The following is a 19,409-nucleotide window of genomic DNA, read 5'->3' as shown; positions in this document are numbered from 1 at the left end:
TGCCCTTGAGGCTAGCCTAGTCTATAGAGCCTACAGAGTCCCAGAACAGCCTGGGCTACACAAAGAAACCCTGTCTCGAAAAACAAGCAAACAAAAAGCCAAACCAAACAAAAATCTTTTTTCAAAAGAAACCAGCCACAAAATGCAACCATGAGTTTAACTGGAGAAAACATTTGCAGCGCATCTACCTGACAAAGAACTGCAGCTCTGTGAGAGGCCAATACCAGCTTCCTTCTTAAACCCAGCTGAAAGCTACCTTCAGATGGCAGTAAACACAAAGCCCTATGTTCAAAGCGATCAGCTGAAAAATGCAAACTGCAAACCACGTGACCCATTCCCAACACAGGGATAGAATGAAAAGGACAATCCCAGGTGTTAGCAAGGCCACAAAGCAACCCCAGGTTCTCAGACTGCATAATCATCCACTCTCATGCACTCTGTGAGACTGGAGGCTTCATAGTGTCTGAGAACAGTGTACCTAACCTGGGAACCCACAGTCTGCCTAGGGAAATGGGGAAAAGGACATGAATATTCACTGACCCTCATTGGCCACAGGCTCAAACTGAAAGCAACCTGAATTCTCATCAACTTGTCTGCATGGGGATTCAGTTGCTAGGAGTCCAGGGCCTCCTGAGGAACTGTCTGGATCAGAGACTTCAAAGTGAGAAGCCACGCTGCACTCTCCTGTGGGGTGGCACCATCTCCTGTCAGCCCAGATAAAAGGCAGAGGGAGGGGTGGAAGGAAGAGATGCTGCCTTTTGCCTGCTGCCCTCACACTCGCTGACAGGCTCCTCTTACCACTGCTACTGGTGACAGACCAGCTTCTCTAGGCTTCTGATGAAATCTGAGGACCAGCAGCTCTCTAACAGTCCTTGGAGTCTTCAAAAATGGGGATTGACTGTTAGACATCCAGACTCATGTCCCAAGAAATGACTGGATTCTCTGCATCTGCACTGTGGCACAGTCACTGCTGGACTACCAGACTGTGTGGTATAAGCCGGTCTAAGAAGTGCCCTTTAATATCCACCATTCTGTTGTTTGTCCAGTGACTACACAAGCCAATAATGATAGGGACCTCAGGGTATAGGACTCAGCAACAGAGAGGAGCAAAGGGTCTATATATACCCAGGCAGATGCCTGCTACAGACACAGCATATGAGGAAGCCAGAAACAAAAATGTTCCTTCCACAGTAACCAGGTGCAGGCAGCAAAGGGGCAAATGGTACCCGTGGTGAGGGACATGTTCATTCTTTCTCAAAGTGTGTGTGTGTGTCTGTGTTGTGTCTGCATGTGTGCGTGCGTGCGTGTGTGTGCGTGTGTGTGGTGTGTGTGTGTGTTGTGTCTGCATGTGTGCGTGCGTGTGCGTGCGTGCGTGTGCGTGTGTGTTCGTGTGTGTGGTGTGTGTGTCTGTGTTGTGTCTGCATGTGTGCGTGTGTGCGTGCGTGTGCGTGCGTGTGTTGTGTCTGCATGTGTGCGTGCGTGCGTGTGTGTGTGGTGTGTGTGTGTGTGTTGTGTCTGCGTGCGTGTGTGCATGCGTGTGTGTGTGTTGTGTCTGCATGTGTGCGTGCGTGCGTGTGTGTGTGTGTGGTGTGTGTGTGTGTGCACGCGCGTGTGTGTGTGTGGTGTGTGTGTAGGAGAGTGGGGGAGGATAAGGGAGGGCATGCATAGGGGCAAGCAAACAACTTGCTTGAATCAGTTTTCTCCTTCTACCACGTAGGTCCTAGGCTCACACTCGGGTCACGACCCTTGGCACAGGGCACTTTTACCCACAGGGCTGCCCTGCCTGCCCTGCCGCCCTCATTTTGTTATTTCTTGTTTAGTTTTTCAATACAGGGTCTCTCTACGTAGACTAGGCTGGCCGGGAGCTTACAAAAATCCTCCTGCCTCTGCCTCCCAAGTGTCTCAACACTGCTCCCCAATTGTCCCCTGATATGCAAATAAAGCAACTTACAGCCAATCACTGAGCAGGGCAAAGAATAGGGCCAGACTTCCTGCCAGCCAGGGGAGGAGGAGTTAAAGGAGGAAGGAGGAGGTTCAGCCATGGGAGAGGTCGGGTGACATCAGGAGAGGGAGCTGGAGCAGGGAAGCCCAACTGTTTCTGAGATTTACACTGGAAGGAGCCAGACTACCTTACAAAGTTAAGAAGGCAGCAGTAACTACTCAGGATTGTGCTGTGAAGATTATAAGACAAATATAGTAGAGCCTCAAGTATTTTAATGCTAGCTGGGGTAAGAGAGAAACCGAGAAACAAACACAATTTTATAAAAATAACGCTAACACACCCTCATCTAGATGACACCAGAGACAGTCTACTCTTGCAGGCTGGCCAGAGAGAGGCTCACCAAGACCTCTGCTACGGTCAGGATATAATTTTATCTTGCCCAGCCCTGGAGTTCCAGGTGGTATTACTAGGTGGTGCATGGCTTTAGGGCACAGGACATAGGTCTCCAAAGACTGTAGTAAAAGGAGCAAGTGTCTCCTTACCAAACGAACCCCATGTGTGGAGATGTGACCACATGCTACAGCGTGTGTTCCCACTAAGCAGCCCTCGCCAGGACTGAAATGTGCAGCTGCTGTGCCCTGCAACACTGAGCTAAACCAACCGGCATCTTAAGCACCTGGCACTGTGCATTTCCTTATAGCAGCAGCAGCCAAAACAAGAGGACCAATATAAGCCCAGACAGGACAAAAGAAAACCTTCTCACGGTCTCCTCTATCAGGGTCCCTGGCACAGTGCCACTCCCCCTCCTCCAGGGGGATGAGACCACAAGCTGGTCTGGTAACTCAGGGCACAGCCTCTCCCTTTCCAGGCCACAGCATCTGCGCTAAGTCACGAGGGACGGTCCCTTCCCTCCTGCATATCAGGATCTATTTCAACCCGAATGCCATAGGTAGTCATGGCACCACCTGGTTTTATTGCTACATCAACCCAGAGGGCTTCCCTACGTCAGAAGCTGTGTGTGCCCACTGGCTGAGGACAGCAGAGAAGTTATAAGCAGGGCTAGAGATGGCCGTCCTCCCAAGCTCAGGCATGCTCCCCAGATGTGATGGAGGAGGGGGAGGAAGGCAGTTTACCGATCACCCGGTGGTTGAAGTAATCGGGCAGCATCCGCTCACACACGGCAACCAGGAGCCAGAAGGCTTCCTCCTCTTTGGCATACAGAAGCAACACAGAAGTCAGGATGTTCATGGACTGCATGGAGGGTCACACAAGAGACCGTTAGTGCCACACAAACACTCAGAACCCACAAGCAGGGGCCACGTGCAGGAGGTGTAGTTCCGTGGACAAGCACTGGCCTGGCATGCATGGAGCCCTGGGGTTGAACTACAAACAAAGTGACCCACGGAGCAGAGTCTCCCCAAGCGTAAAGACACGCGGAAATGGAATGATTGTGAGCTGATCGTTTTAGTCAGCTGTGACAAGGCTTCAGGTTTGGGGCAATACGGCTATTTTCTCTACATTCAGACAGCAGAGACACACATACGCTTTGGTCACCCACTGGCTCTGCTGACTCACTAGAAAACTAAGTCTTATATTTGCCAGTGCCAGGCCTTCCATCCAGTCTTCTTCCACTGGGTTGCTGTTTGAATCGCTGAGTTTCATTTTGCACTTGCTGGCTTCATCCTCCCACTTGGAACCTCCACTCACATTCCCAACAGGAAAGGGACTGACCCAAATCAACCTTTCCCCCACCGTTCTCAATGCTGATTAGCCCACTCTGTCCCCACTGTGCCAGGGAGGAGCAGCAGCATGGTGCCCCGCCACTGTGACACCTGCCCCATGTCCTTCCCAGGTGACCAGCCTTCTTAATTGGACAGCAGTTTAGTTTATAGATTCTGGGAAAGGTGCTTGCCTAGATGGCTAGAAACACAACAGAAGCGGGGGGCGCACACGGTACAGGGTTCCCATGCCTCTACACAGCACTTCACCTGGCAGTATCCAATCTTGGGGTTCCGGTGAGCATATGCTGTCAGCACCCGCCTCAAGGCGGCGATACCCGTTTCATTCTGGAAGGCAGGGTGCTCAGGCAGAGAGCGGTGCAGGTCCCGTTCTATCTCCTCCGTCACCAGGCAGCATCGCCCCAGCGACTGCTCCACCAAATTCCCGTAGTACCCAGGGTGCGAGGCCAAGTCCGTCACGGCGTCTGAGGATAAGAGAGCAGCAATGTGTCACGAGAGGTGAAGAATGCATCAGTAAGTGCCATCAAACATTCTGAGACCTCACTTCTGCCGGGCAGCATGACCCAAGATACCAACAAGAAAGAACGTGGCTTTTCTAAAAATGTTATCCAGAAAGCGCAGAGGGTTGACTCCACGGACTGGGTAAGATGAGGCTTGGTGACGGAATTCATGCTGAGCACAAACAAGGCCTGTCGATCCCCAGCACACACCCAGCAGTCATTAATGTGCTTTTAAAAGCTAAACTGCTCAAATACGCACATGTCCCCACACAGCTGTTATGTGTCAATTCAATAAGAATTGCCATGTATCTGTGCAAAGCACACCAAAGCTCAACCCAGAGCAGGATGGCCACCACCCCCAAGCCAAGGCCAGGCTTCAACCGGGCAGGTGCTGAGGGACAAATGACGGATGGGTGTGAGGAACCTGTCCACTCAGGGACCTGCTCCAGCACACAAAAGTGGGCCCCAAGGGGAGCTGCAGCAGCCCTGTATGCAATGTATCCAATTCTGCCTTAAAGGTTAAACTAGGCTTTAGGTTCTAAACAGGCCTAGTAAAAACAACCCTGTACTACACACACACACACACACACACACACACACACACACACACACACACTCCCCCGCAGTGAACAGCTGTGACCCCTTAGCACAGCAGCGCTTATATGTGGCGAGCTGGTGGGACAGCTGCTTAAACACCACAGCACCCTTCCTGTCAACAGGCAGTCCCTCATAAACTGATGGCCCTAGATCCCATGTGAAAACAACACAGCCCTATGCGGAAAGCATGCGTTCACATGTGGTAAGGGGACCCAAAAGACTGCAGCGCATAGCACTGAGCAGGTTACAAAGCAATGCTATTTATTCCTTCTGCTCCCTCCTCCATGTGTCACCTTTGAGTTACGGACAGACACTGTTTGGACTGAATGCAGGAGCACAGGAGGCACCTCCAGTTTTAAAGGCAGGCTCCCATGGTGTGTGTCTGCTGAAGCACACTGGGAAGTGGGAGGGTGGGCGCCTGTGGGCCGTGGAGCTGCTGCAGAGCGTGAGATGTGTGCAGGGTGGGGGGGGGTTGTTGGGAGTGGGGCTGGTGAGGGTGGGGGGTCATCCTGGACAGGAAAGGGGCAGGAGCAAACTGATACAAGCAGATGATGGGGAGTCACTAGCAAGGTGGCTGTGAGGAGAGCCCAGAGAAGGCTCCAGCCCCAGGGTGCTGGTTTGAAGGAGAATGGCTCCTATACTGCAACACTTGGTCCCTAGTTGGTGGATTGTTTAGGAAGGATTAGGGGGCATGGTCATGTTGAGAAGGTGTGTCACTAAGAAGCCTACACCAGGCCCAGCGTCTCTGCCTCTATCTCTATCTGTCTCTTTCTGCCACTCTCCCTCCCTCCCCTCTCTGACTGTCCATCTGTCTGTCTGTCTGCGTCTCTCTACCTACAATTTGCATATTCCATGTGAGCTCTCAGCCACTGCTCCAGCACCACGCCTGACTGCTGCTACGCCCACCGTGATGGTCTTAGATGAACCCTCTGAAACTGGATGCAAGCCAATTAAAATTATTGTGCGAGTTACCTTGGTCATGGTGTCTCTTCAAAGCAACAGAACAGTAACTAAGACAGACATCCCAGGAAGAGTGGGCAGGAACAGAACACTGCCTCAGCACAGCCTCTTGGAGCCTCGCCAGTGACCACAGCACACCAGGCTCATGTGGGGAAGCAGCTCCTGGCCATCTGCCCGCAGCACCTGACGTGTTACGGTTACCCCATAGATGGCAGGGCCTTGCCTTGGCCTGGCACCTTTGCCTGCCAGGACAAAAGCATCCCTGGTGGGCGGGGAGAAGCCTGCGCCGCCTTCTAGCCTGAGCAGGAAGCTTCTGAGGTCGCTCACATTTCAGTCCATCCCTCAGTAAACACCCTGTGAGATTCTAAAGACGGTACCCAGCATCCTAAGATGGAAGGGAGGACCACCATACCACCGAGGCCCCATCACTGATGATTTGCATGGTGTTTGAAAAGCAAGCAGGGCAACACCTACATTCGCACCTCACTGGGTACACTTCCAGTGGAGGAAGACCAATAGAAGCTACACTGACAGATACAATTCAGCACCACACAGTGACAGTCAGCAAATAGACCTTCTCTGTTTCATCTGTATCAGGGCTCACATCCAATAAAGACATAATTTCCAGGTAGTTCTTTTTTTGTAGCCCAAGCTGCCTTGAACACATTATGTACTGAGGATAGCCTTTAATTCCTGATCCTCCTGCCTCTGCTGCCCAATGCTGGATCACAGGTGTGTGCTACCTTATTCATGTGGGGCTAGAGAGCTTTAAAATCCTCAGCGCTGTGTGCAGGCTTACAGTTTTACTCACTTTCTCTTTTGTGGGGGAAGGAGTGAGCCAGGTCTTGCTATACACCCCAGCTTGGCTAGGAACTTACAATCCTACCCGGCATCTCCAGTGCTGCGTCACAGGCACACGCCACCACATCCAGCTCACGGGAAGAGGTCACTGCCCTGGACCTCACATTTCCTAAGGAGGCACTAGAGCTAACCAACGTAGGAGGGGCTCCCGAGTCTGCCCTGGGATTTACAGAAACCATCCAAAGGCAGAGGGCTTCCTCCTACATGCTACTCGCAGGAGGCCGTTCCCAAGTCTGTTCCCTAGATTACCAAAAGCCTGAGCACACCAGAGCCTACCTGAGAAAAGCAGCCACAACCTTCCACGTAAAGACTCAGGGATGCCCATGGCCACCAGCTTCCGGATCTTCTCAGTGCGGAACATACACACGGTCCTGCCGTACTCTGCAAAGTGGTCGTTCCACAGACTGATTTTTATCTGTTCCCGGGACTGGAAATGGAAATGTTTGTTAGCGTGCCAAGGAGCCCGCCCACAATCAGTAACAGAGTAAATAACGTCTGTTTATCAGGGACCAACAGGAAGAGCAGTGGTAACAGGATTCACAAGGCAAAGCAGGGCTGCAGGGGGCCTCTGCCAGGCATCAAGGATGCAAGACAACCCAGAGCCCCAAGGGGCCTAGCGGAGAGCCCCGTGCCAATCAGACGCAAGGTTCATAAAAGGAGCATGTCCACCTAGGTACCAAAGCAGCCAAAGTACATGGGAGAGAGAGGCAAAGCCGCTTGGGGCACTGACACTGAGCCAACTGCTAAAACACCATTCAAGCCTAAGGACAGCGGGGACTAAAAGGCACCCAGTGCAGCCTGAGCTTCCAGACAGACAGACAAACAGAAAACTGAAACCTGGAAAAACCTATTTTAAATTAAAAAAAAAAAATGTATTCTATACAAGTGTTTGGCCTACATGCATCATGTGCATGTGTTGTGCCCAGAGCTCAGAAGAGGTGTGGGTGCCCTGGAGCCCGAGTCAGGGGTAGCTGTGAGCCTCCATAGGAACTGAACCTGGGGCCTCTGCAAGAGAAACAAGTGCTTTTCACCACTGAGCCACCTCTCCAATCCCCACTCTCATTATCAGAAACTCTAAAACTCCTTTGAAACAATTCCCATGTCAAGAATATCTAGAATAATATTTGTGATAATTACTCTCCAACAGTGTGAGTAGCCTATCCATAAAGCCAGCGTTTCTGCTCATTTAGACAGTAAGAGACGACTACATATGGTGTACAAAGAAGCAGAGAAGACTCCGTTTGGATTTTAGAAGCTAACAGTTGGCTTGGAAGCTCCTGTGGCTGGGATGCAGCAGGCTAGTTAATAGTGCTGAGGACACTACCTGTGCTGCAGTGTGGCTTCCTACCCGCTACCCCCCACCTGCACTGCAGTGTGGCTTCCTACCCTCTACCCCCCTGTGCTGCAGTGTGGCTTCCTACCCTCTACCCCCCTGTGCTGCAGTGTGGCTTCCTACCCCCCCACCTGTGCTACCGTGTGGCTTCCTACCCTCTACCCCCCTGTGCTGCAGTGTGGCTTCCTACCCCCCCACCTGTGCTACCGTGTGGCTTCCTACCCCCCCACCTGTGCTGCACTATGGCTTCCTACCCCCTACCCCCCACCTGCACTGCAGTGTGGCTTCCTACCCTCTACCCCCCAGTGCTGCAGTGTGGCTTCCTACCCTCTACCCCCCTGTGCTGCAGTGTGGCTTCCTACCCCCCACCTGTGCTACCGTGTGGCTTCCTACCCCCTGCCACCTGTGCTGCACTATGGCTTCCTACCCCCTACCCCCCACCTGCACTGCAGTGTGGCTTCCCACCCTCTAGCCCCCTGTGCTGCAGTGTGGCTTCCTACCCCCTCCCTGTGCTGCAGTGTGGCTTCCTACCCCCCACCTGTGCTGCAGTGTGGCTTCCTACCCCCTACCTGTGCTGCAGTGTGGCTTCCTATCCCCCACCTGTGCTACCATGTGGCTTCCTACCCCCCACCTGTGCTGCAGTGTGGCTTCCTACCCCCAACCTGTGCTGCAGTGTGGCTTCCTACTCCCAGCCCAGAGCCCAGTTTCTAGTCCATGCAGCGGCTCCACATGACTTCTGCCTCACATGTTTCCCTGCTAAAGAAGAAAAATTATAAATGAAGTAAGAATCAGGGCTGGGGAAGTGGGCCAGTGGGTAAGGAGTACTTGTGTGCAGCCATGAACAACACATGGGTTTAAACTGCCAGCACCCAAGTAAAAGCCAGTGATTTCAGTGTTGGGGTGCAGGGGAGAGTAGAGACAGGTGGATCCCAGGACTACACCAGCCTGGCCAGAATGCGAACTTCAGGTTCAGGGAAGGGCAAAGAAAAGCCCCTATAAAAGGCACACATAGATGGCCTGGCTAGCAAAAGACAGACTCACTGCACACCTGGAAACCCACAGGGGCAGCACTGTCTGCTGTGCAGGCCACACACTGAGAAGAGCCAGCTCCCTACTGTCCTTCGCTTGGTCCCGGGGACAAAAAGAAGGAAGAGAAACTACAGAAATCACACCGGTCTCCTGAGCCAATCTACTCCCAACCCCCCCTGTGGAACCACTGCGCACAGGTATCTCACTCACCAGGCGGGAGTCAGGACTCTGGCTGCCAGACTGCTGGAAGAGGGCAGTCAGGGGCTCGGGGTGTGGCAGCGGGCTCTGTTCCTTCTCCCTCTCTTCGCTACTTTGAGAAGACACCATTTCAAGGTCCCCAAACTTGTCACTGCACATGCTTGTTGAATAAAACACAGGTGAAGTCTGCAAGGCAAGGAGAGTACGTATACACAGCTTTGTGCATCAGCTAAGAATAACCGTCGGCTGGGAGCATGTGCCACACAAGTATGGAGCCCAGAGTTTGAATATCTAGAACCCGAGTTTATTGCCAGGTAACCCCCAACTCAGGACACCACAGCATCCGAAGTGACATCACGCCAATGCATGGCCCAGCTGTCTCCATCAGTTTCCTCACACTCCCGTGGCCCATCTTCCCAGGCACTCCCCTTGGAGACCATGGTCCTGGAGGTCACAAGAAAAGTCATGAAAGGCCAGGCCTGTAAAGGTCCCTACCATGTCCTCATCACTTGGCGAGGCGTCGTAATGCACAGGGTGGTTGGCGTGGACCTGCTTCAGTCGCAGCAGCAAGCCCTCTACCAGCTTTTCTCTGTCCTTCAGCTCAATGAACTGGAAAGCCATCTTGCTGCGGATGCTAACAATGATGGGGTTGGGCAGCAGGCTCGTGTCCTCCATCTTCTCAATGCTGACTACCTGGAGCAGAGATGACACAGAGGACAAGACAGGAGCCAAGCGGGTGTCCAAGGTGGAAGGCAAAACCAGTCACCCCAGCCAGGAAGGCAGCATTACCCTTCAGCGCCACAAGGTGGCAGAAACCCAAGGTTCCGGCCACAGGTTGAGTGGCTCAGCCAACTAACTGTCTTAATACAGTTTCCGTCAGCCTCCACAAGGAAACTCCAACACACACTGTGTCACAGATGAAGCCTGCGGGTGTTGTGCTACCCAGAATAAGCCACTCATAAAAAGATAAATACATGGGGCTGGAGAGTTGGCTCAGCAGTTAAGAGCATGTGCTGGCCTCCGTAGGCACATGTACTCACCCACGAACACACACACTTCAAAACAAAAAAGGAAAAACGGTGCATGATTCCATTTACTCAAGCTACCTCAAATTCATAAGAGGAGGGAGCGAGGGAGGCAGGGAGGGAGGGAGGGAGGGGGGAGGGAGGGAAGGAAGGAGGGGCACTAGTGTCTCAGTGGGAGAAAGGTTCAAGTTGGGAAAACAGAGGTCCTTGGCGCCACTGACATGCACACCCAACAGTGATTAAGAGGATAAACTAAGCCAGGTGTGGTGGCTCACATCTTTAATCCCAGCACTCGGATGCAGAGACAGGCGGATTGCTGTGAGTTGGAGCCCAGCCTGGTCTACAAAGTGAGGCTAGAACAGCCAAGGCTACACAGAGAAACCCTGTCTCAAAAAACCAAAGAGAGAAAGAGAGAGGTGGGGGGGGGGAAGCTATGTTATGCACTCTCTGGACTCCTCTCTTTTTCTTTGGAAGGCAGAGTCTCACTATGTAGCCCTGGCTGGCCTGGAACTTAGGGTGTAGACCAGGCTAGCCTTGAAGTCATAGAAATCTGCCTGCCCTTGCCTCCCAGGAGCTGGGTGACTCCTTTCTTGGCTTTCTCAGTTGGTTGAAAAACGAACAGAGTAACAACATGGAGCTCAGAGATCCCTGGGGCGAGAGAGCTGAGCCTCCTAGATGTACACACCAGCAGTCGGACCCCAGGGGCCCTGGGCTAGGATCTTGGTGCTGTCATGGCTGGGTACCTGAGGGCCCCGGGCTGGGGTCTTGGTGCTGTCATGGCTGGGTACCTGAGGGCCCTGGGCTGGGGTCTTGGTGCTGTCATGGCTGGGTACCTGAGGCCAAAGGACTGTTCACATCTGGACATAACTCAGGCTGCCCTTGACCCCCCAGTAGGAGAATTATGGAATTTTACGATAAGAATGGACCCAACCTGTACTTAATTTTAATTTTTTAGCTAGTTTTAGGAGTATATGTAAGCCAAGGACTTTGCCATTTGGATTTGAAGGTAACACTTTTTATAGGTCGCTTCTTTCTTGGGGGGAGGTGAAAGAGAATTTATTCCCAAGAGCTCCCGGAAGAGCTTTGGTTACCCAGCATGCACTTTGACAATGGCTTCACCAATGAGGAGGAGGTTGGAATGCTCTCTTACTCAGCCCTTCCAGGCTGCCGGAACACCACCAGGAAGAGCCACCCTGGTAACGGGCAGCTCAAGTCCAGCTCCTCAGAAGCCAGAGCGCCATCTTTAGGCGACAAAGCCATGGTATGTGGACACCCTCCCTGTGCCCCGTCACAGCAGCAGCACCAGAGGCCTGCATGTAGTCTCCACGTGACCACAGAGGCTCACTACACGGCTCCCCTAAGAGGAGGTTGGGTACTTAAGGGGCGGGGCCTAGAGGGCGTGGTCGGGCCACTAGGAGCATTTCCCTCAGAAAGGATGAATACAGTCCTCAGGGACCTCAGTTAGTTATCACAAAGCAGATGATTGCAAACAGCAACAGGACTGGCCTCTGCTGTCTCACATGTTGTATCTCCAGCCACGGTGCCACCAGTTTTGATAAGGCCTTGACCAGATCTGAGCCCAAACAGCACCTGTGAGCTAAACCCTCTTCTCTCTATAGGTCCGTCTGGCCTTGAGTGTTTTGTTTGAGCAACATAAACCAGACTCAACACTTGGGTCCCAATGGCAAAGGAGCGTAAAGCAAGGCAGCACGGTGAGGCCCTAGCTCTACCTCTCTCAGTGGAAGTACAACGTTACAGCAGCCGTCCTCTCTGCTGGCAAAGCAGATGTAGCTGTCGGAGGAAAACATCCGCCCCGCCGTGTGGCAGCGGCTGAAGGGCGTCCAGAGGGCACAGTCTACCACGGCGTGCAGCTTCTCCTTCCTCGGCAGCCTGAAGAACGCCCGGAAGAACTCCTTCTGTGCTCGGGCCTCCAGGTCCCTGGGGAGTGAAGGGGGGGGGGGTGGGTGGTGAGCCTGCACACTCACTAAGATACCTCGACACCCACTGGCCCAGTCTGACAGTAAAGGTGTGCACATAGGCTTCCCAGAGACTGGGTCAGCCTGGGGTGCTCTGGGTTGACAGCCAACCCTTGGAGCACGCATGAGTGGAGCATACTGAGTCCCACAGAAATTGTCACATGAGCTCAGCATCAGGATGTACATTCCTGGGGGCTGGACAGAGGCCCGGAGGTTAAGAGCACAGGCTGCTCCTCCTCCAGAGGACCCAGGTTCCATTCCCAGCACCCACATGGTGTCTTACAGTTGTCTATAATTCTAGTTCCAAGGAGGATCCAATGCCCTCTTGTGGCCCCTGCAAACACGAGTTACATACATGGTACACAGACATGCATGCAGGCAAAGCACCCACACACATAAATCTTAAAATAAGCATGCCCTGCTGGTTTGGTTTGGGTTCAAATGACCACAAAAGTGGCATAAAAATATAAGTATCAAAAAGTCAGATTACAGGCTGGAGAGATGGCTCAGATGGTTAAAAGCATGGTCTGTTCTTCCAAAGGTCCTGAGTTCAATTCCAAGCAACCACATGGATTGCTCATATAATGAGATCTGGTGCTCTCTTCTGGCATACAGGCACACATGGGGGCAAAACACTGTATACATAATAAACAAATCTTCTTAAAAAAGTCATATTATTTTAAGTATGGTGGTTTGAATAGGAATGGCCCCCACAGACTCGTGTGTTTGAATGCTCGGACAAAAATGAGGGACACTATTAGGGGGTGTGCCTTGTTGGAGCAGGTGTGGCCTTGTTGGAGCAGGTGTGGCCTTGTTGGAGTAGGTGTGGCCTTGTTGGAGTAGGTGTGGCCTTGTTGGAGTAGGTGTGGCCTTGTTGGAGTAGGTGTGGCCTTGTTGGAGCAGGTGTGGCCTTGTTGGAGTAGGTGTGGCCTTGTTGGAGTAGGTGTGGCCTTGTTGGAGCAGGTGTGGCCTTGTTGGAGCAGGTGTGGCCTTGTTGGAGTAGGTGTGGCCTTGCTGGAGGAAGTGTGTCTCTGTCGGGGTGGGCTTTGAGGTCTTATATGCTCAAGCTAGGCCTAGTGTGGCTTACACTCTCCTGCTGCCTGTGGATTAAAATGTAGGACTCTCAGGGGGGCATGTAAAGTGATGTGCTCCTGTAGGAAGCCAATCTCACTGCTTAAAGGAGACCGTTTACCCAGAAATTCTACTCCTGGGGCTAGACAAACAAGAGACGCACATGCCTGCTAACAAGCCACATGCAAATATCTACGGTAGCAGTAACCAAAAGTGACCCAAAGAGCCATTGACTGATGAATAGCTAAACAGAATGTGCCGTGTCCCTTTAGTTGGATGGAAACTTCTCAGCCCCAAGTGCGAAGGAGGGCACTAATGCACACGGCGATGTGGGTGATGGTTAAATATGCTGAGTATGGGCCGGCCACATGCAGTCGGCAAATGCCTCTCATTACTCCTGCACAGCTAAGACAACAACAGGGACCTGTGTAGGAAGAAGCCAGCTCCACATGATGTTATCGGCCAGGGAGTGTTCTGCTCCTTCCTTTTCAGATAAAAGGCTTGGGGTTGAGTCAAGAAGCCCTAATGCCACAGATGGACAGACAGACAGCAGTGTGGTGGGGGCTTTGCGGAGACTGCAGGCCAATACGGCAGAGTAAGGGTCCTTGTTAGAGGAAGGGGAGGCCCTGTGCCACATGACTGATGAGTAGCCCATAGTACGGTCTTACACTTGGGCTAAATCTGATTCCTGGCTGGCACCAGGGAAGAGGAAGCCTGCTAGCCCATGGCTTGCATACAGAATCATCTGTGAGGATGAGGAAAGCTAGAATCTGACAGACAAGTAAATGGGGGGCTGACATGGGGCCGCCCAGCACTCCCTTCTATAGAAAGGCCAGCAGACAACTGTGTGTCCTTCAGTCTGTCTATAGAAAGGCCAGCAGATGGCAGTCTGTCCTTCAGTCTGTCTATAGAAAGGCCAGCAGATGGCAGTCTGTCCTTCAGTCTGTCTATAGAAAGGCCAGCAGATGGCAGTCTGTCCTTCAGTCTGTCTATAGAAAGGCCAGCAGACATCAGTCTGTCCTTTGTCTGTCTGTTCTATAGAAAGGCCAGCAGACATCAGTCTGTCCTTGTCTGTCTGTTCTATAGAAAGGCCAGCAGACATCAGTCTGTCCTTTGTCTGTCTGTTCTATAGAAAGGCCAGCAGACATCAGTCTGTCCTTGTCTGTCTGTTCTATAGAAAGGCCAGCAGACATCAGTCTGTCCTTTGTCTGTCTGTTCTATAGAAAGGCCAGCAGACATCAGTCTGTCCTTGTCTGTCTGTTCTATAGAAAGGCCAGCAGACATCAGTCTGTCCTTTGTCTGTCTGTTCTATAGAAAGACGAACAATCATGAGCTAATACTTGGGCTATACCAGCCAGCTCAGGCCAGCAGCCTCCAAAGAAGCATCTGTGAGCATGGACATGACTCAAACCAGACGGTTCTAGATCAAGACTCGACGCACATCTTTGTTAAACTTGGCTTTCATTCCTAAGGCTTCAGTAATTTAGAAACTTAAACAACCCCAAAACTTAGAGGCGCCAGGCGTGGTGGCGCACACCTTTAATCCCAGCACTCAGGAGGCAGAGGCTGGCAGACTGCTGTAAGTTCAAGGCCAGCCTGGTCTACAAATTGAGTCCAGGACAGCCAAGGCTACACAAAGAAACTCTGTCTCGAAAAACCAAACTAAACCAAAACAAAACAAAAACTTAGAGACAAAGAATTTATTACTTTCTCCACAAATCTAAAATTTTTTCAGACCAGATTAGATTTGTCTCTCATAGATCAGACAACCAGATTTCTCTCTTTCTCTCTTCTCCATCAACCTTCCAGAATGCTTTCTGGATGAACTCCGTTGGACTGAGAGGCCAGCTCTCAATCCACCTGTTCGTTCAGGCCATATAGGATACAACTGTGTCAGCAGCTGCCACAGGCTCAGGCTGAGTGACAGGCTAGGCCAGCCTGGCTTCTTCCTGAGCTCAGCAGTGGAGATCTCCAGCCGTGATCTCCAGGACAGGTGATTTCTAGGACACCTGAGTGACAGTGTCTCGTGCCAAAGTCCTATGCTGTCAACCTGCCTCCACGGGGGGGGGGGGGGGGGGGATCCTCTCAGCAATTCTGCCTTGTGCGGCCACTCCGGACCTGGGCGTCTTTGGGAAATGTCGAGAACCAGCAGCATAGGGTCAGGGCTGCAAGGGCAGATGCTGCTGTTCCTCAGTGCGCTGGTCCACACATAGCAACACGAACTGTCAAGGCCAGAGCCTGGGGTCCCATGGGTCAAAAAGCTAAGTTCAACCTCCCACCCTGACGTGCCAACTAGAGAAACAAGTGATGGGGGAAGCAAAGGGTTATTCAACGTGGCCCCCTGTGAAGAGGAACAGATAAAGGGCTACACTGACCCCAAGTCCCTCTGCAGCAGCGTATTAACATGAACTTCTAGAGGGAGGCCTAGGGCAGGGAGACATGGCCTCACTGACCACTCACTGCCTTATGAGGTGCTGTCCCTGGGGTCCAAGCTTAGGAATAACACTTCATGCCCACACCTACAACTGAGGTGCAGACAAAAGCAGACACACATCAGGCTTTCCCTCTGTACTTAGTTGCCCATGGGCCCAAGTGAGGAGTCGGCATGGCTTAGCAGAAGTGGCTTCTGAGGGTCTTTGGAAATCATCCACACAGGCTCCCAAAGGAGCAGGGCCTAGCCGTCTGCCCAGGAGAAACCCTGAGCTGACCAGCCGATAATCTTGGAGCAGCGCAGAGTCTACAGGGCTGGGAAGGCGAGCAGCAGGCCTTCCCTTGACAGATACCTCTTTAGTGATGGCTAACTTGTTTTAAGTTTAAATTACTATACTTAAGAGCTCTATAAAACAAAAATGGCTCTAACCCAGTGGTCCTCAGGCTGTTGGGAGCAAAAAAGCGTTTTCATAGGAGTTGCCCAAGACCATTGGAAAACACAGATATTTATATTATGAGTCATAACAGTAGCAAAATTATAGTTGTGAAGTAGTAACAAAAACAATTTCGTGGTTTGGGGTCACCACAGCACGAGGAATGTATTAAAGGGTCGGAGCATTCGTGGGTTTTGTGGGCTCTGCCTTTATGAGCCTCTGACTAATGTAATTTGGGGACATACTCCAGGAATCCTGGGTATGGACCAGGCCAACATCCACGGTCCTGGCCAGTATTTAATAAAGCTTGCTTCAAGTTTGCCTCAAAAAACTGTGGTAGTGGTCTTATTCTCGCCCAGTGGGGTCAGTGCTTTCCAGGTGTCTTCCTGTTCCCAGTAGAGGGCTTGCTCTGATATAATAGATGGGAAGTGAGCACTCTGGTGTGCCCAAGGGAGGAGAGCAGGAAAAAAGACTGGCTCGGTGGGATAAGGCCAATGGGGTCTGTGGAGACAGAAGGGTGGAGGCAGGGGCTCACTGCTGAGGAAACATGCCCTAGGAACTACCAGGAGGAGAGTAGTCTCCTCTCGCAACATAACTGCACCCCAGTGTTCACCATGCCAGAGACCAGAAGAGGCTCGCCACCCATTTCACTGCCTCTCCAAGCTCCCCTGCCCTCTATACAAAAATGGCTGGATATCTGACCACGTCCTAAGGTTGGGATAAACACTTTTTGTTTGTGAATTTTGTGATCAGTTTATTCCCTGCTCTCCTGCTGCTGAGGCAGCATCCTCCCTTCCCCACACCACCACTGCGGCTGCTGCCTCCTCTGCCCGCCACCTCCTTGCCACCATTGCCCTGCCTCCTGAGCTCAGCAGCAATGATATGCTGAGGATTGGTGGTCCAGATCCTCTCAGCTCTCTGCACTCCCTGTCAGATGGGGGGGTGGGGCGGGGGCGGTGGCAGCAATGGTAAAGCACCGCCCCCTCTCCCTCTAGTGGAGGGACCACAAATCCCAGTGGAATGACCACAGGACTGGTGACTAACAGGTAAACAGACATGTAGTAACCTGGACCTTTAACCCTAAAGGTCACCACTGGAAAGCTGTCCTCTGGGAAGGGAAGTGAAAATGGATCAAGGAAAGAGCTGGAAGGGCATTCAGCTTCTCTGGCTCTGAGCTGGGGAGACTGTTTTCCTAAACGTTGAAATCTGCCTCTAGGCAGGGTGCCAAGAGGCCTGAGTCATTACCTGTTTACACCCACAGGCCTGGTCTCCATGGCTAAGGGCGGGGATGGGACCCACCCCAAGGCCAGGCAACCAGAGCCTTTCACTTTGAGAGAAAGTCCCTCACCAGGTAACGGACAGGTGGGGACACAGCTGGAGACCAGAATCCCACCTAGGTGGTGATGCAGCCCTAGGCACAAATGGGCCCGCAGACACTCAGCTGTTGGCCACACCAGGAGTCCTTTCTTCCTTTTCTTCCCTGTGGTACCCCGGGCAGAAGGTGGGTGGGGTGGGCAGGAGGACTTGGCGACTCTCCCTGAATCCTGGGCGTGAGTGCACACTGTCAACACTGATACCCCTAAAAGAGCCCCCTAAAAGAGTTTTCTCCATCACTGCACCAACGGGCAAGAGGGTAAACATGGGTGCACTTAGGGTATGAATGTATGTACATACGTGGAATATTGCTTAGGCTGGGGAAGGGCCAGTCAGTAAGCAGCTTATTTTGAAAGCTCGATGACCCGAGATTAACCCTCAGAACCCACATAAGCGGTAGGGCACAGAGGCCCTGTCACCTCCCTGCTAGGGAGGAGACAAGCAGCTCTCAGAGGTGCAGGCAAGCCAGGCTGGCCGCCTCAGTGAACTCCAGGACAGCGAGAGAGCCTGTGTCAAACAAAAGGGTGAAGGGTGTTCCTGAAGAACAGCACCTCTTACCTTCCCCAAAACACACATATGCGCGCGCGCGCGCGCGCGCACACACACACACACACACACACACACACACTACGCATGCACGCACTCACACAGGCATATGGGGTAGGGTGTGTTTCTTAGAAATCCCATGACACCACAGAACCTTGAGGACCTTAGGTGACACAAACCAACTGCAAGAGCACAAAGGCTGAGGATTCCACCTTCTCAAGGGTCAGCTTCCCAGAGACAAGTGGGAAGGCGGTGAGTTAGCGATCAGCAGGGGATGACTTTTGTCACTGACAGTGGTTCTACAATGGACAACGCATGCGCTATGAGTGTGATTGAAGCTACTGACCTGTGTGCACACTTAGGGTTTGTTCTGTGTAATGCACTATGAAAAGGGATTTGAATGTCTAGCGGCCTCCGAATCGCAGCAAGTGGCTCCACAGCCACATAGGAACTCCTGACCACACAGAACGTCGCGGGCTCGTACACAGCCCACAGGGCCACACTCAGCCAGGACCCACCAAGCTCCAAACCTATCAGGCTCAAACAAACACCGCTCAGAGCTTCAAGTGGTAAAGCTGAGTTTACTTTTTTAAATAATTTTTATTAGTTGTTTTTTTTTTTTATTTCTTTCGTTTGTTTTGTTTTGACACAGGATCTTATTATATCGCTCTGGCTGGCCTCGAACCCACAGACACCCGCCTCTCTCTGCCTTCTGAGTGCTAGGATTAAAGGTGTGCACACCATACTCTCATTCCTCTTCCTCTTCTTTTTTTCTTTTTTTAAGATTTATTTATTTTATGTGTATGAGTGCTCTATCCACACACACCAGAAGAGGGCATCAGATCCCAGTCTAGATGGTTGTGAGCAACCCTGTGGTTGATGGGAATTGAACTCAAGACTTCTGGAAGAGCAGACAGTTCTCTTAACCACTGGGTCATCTCTCCTGCCCAGCTGAGCTTCTTTAAAGCAACAGTGTAAACAACTACCTCACAAAGCAGCCTCAAAGCCTGTCACTTTCAATGTATGCAAAGTCTATAGGCTCCATAGTAACGGAATCAAAATAGCCCAGCTGCCTTGCCCCATCTCCCCGAGGATGACAGCCTGACAAGAGACCTGGGAGTGTGACTGGGTAGCAGAGCACATCCCTAGCCAGCATGCCCAAAGCCCTGGGGCTAATGTCCAGCACCATTAAACAGTAAGTGTCTTCACGGTCACTGATAGAGTGAACAACCAATTTCTACCACAAGGGTGGCCGCATTATGAAATATTTGAACTAAGAGGCCTAGGTCCCTAGAAACCCATGGGCACCACATAAAGGAAGTGAGGGGCATGGCAGTCACCATTTTTACTTCTGTCATCTGTCGGGAGCAACCACAAAGATGGAGTGCACCAGG

General features: G+C 52.0%; 1 protein-coding gene across 4 annotated transcripts in view; it reads right to left on the bottom strand.

Annotated features, from left to right (window-relative positions):
* Positions 1-3,010: 3,010 nt before the first annotated feature.
* Positions 3,011-19,409, bottom strand: part of LOC127195358 (TBC1 domain family member 8) — a 160,767-nt gene continuing 144,368 nt past the window's right edge. For all 4 annotated transcript variants that reach the window (XM_051152730.1, XM_051152729.1, XM_051152727.1 and 1 more), the window contains exons 6-11: positions 11,915-12,122; positions 9,655-9,852; positions 9,172-9,345; positions 6,876-7,026; positions 3,931-4,145; positions 3,011-3,193 (exon numbers count right to left, since the gene is read on the bottom strand). In XM_051152730.1, coding sequence (XP_051008687.1) covers positions 3,026-3,193; positions 3,931-4,145; positions 6,876-7,026; positions 9,172-9,345; positions 9,655-9,852; positions 11,915-12,122 — 1,114 coding nt within the window. In that variant the 3' untranslated portion in view covers positions 3,011-3,025. The remainder of the gene's footprint in view (positions 3,194-3,930; positions 4,146-6,875; positions 7,027-9,171; positions 9,346-9,654; positions 9,853-11,914; positions 12,123-19,409) is intronic.

This window comes from Acomys russatus, chromosome 11, assembly GCF_903995435.1.
Source record: "Acomys russatus chromosome 11, mAcoRus1.1, whole genome shotgun sequence".
Lineage (NCBI taxonomy): Eukaryota > Metazoa > Chordata > Mammalia > Rodentia > Muridae > Acomys > Acomys russatus.
The sequence above is the reverse complement of the archived record's forward strand: the minus strand, read 5'-3'. Positions and strand labels throughout refer to the sequence as shown.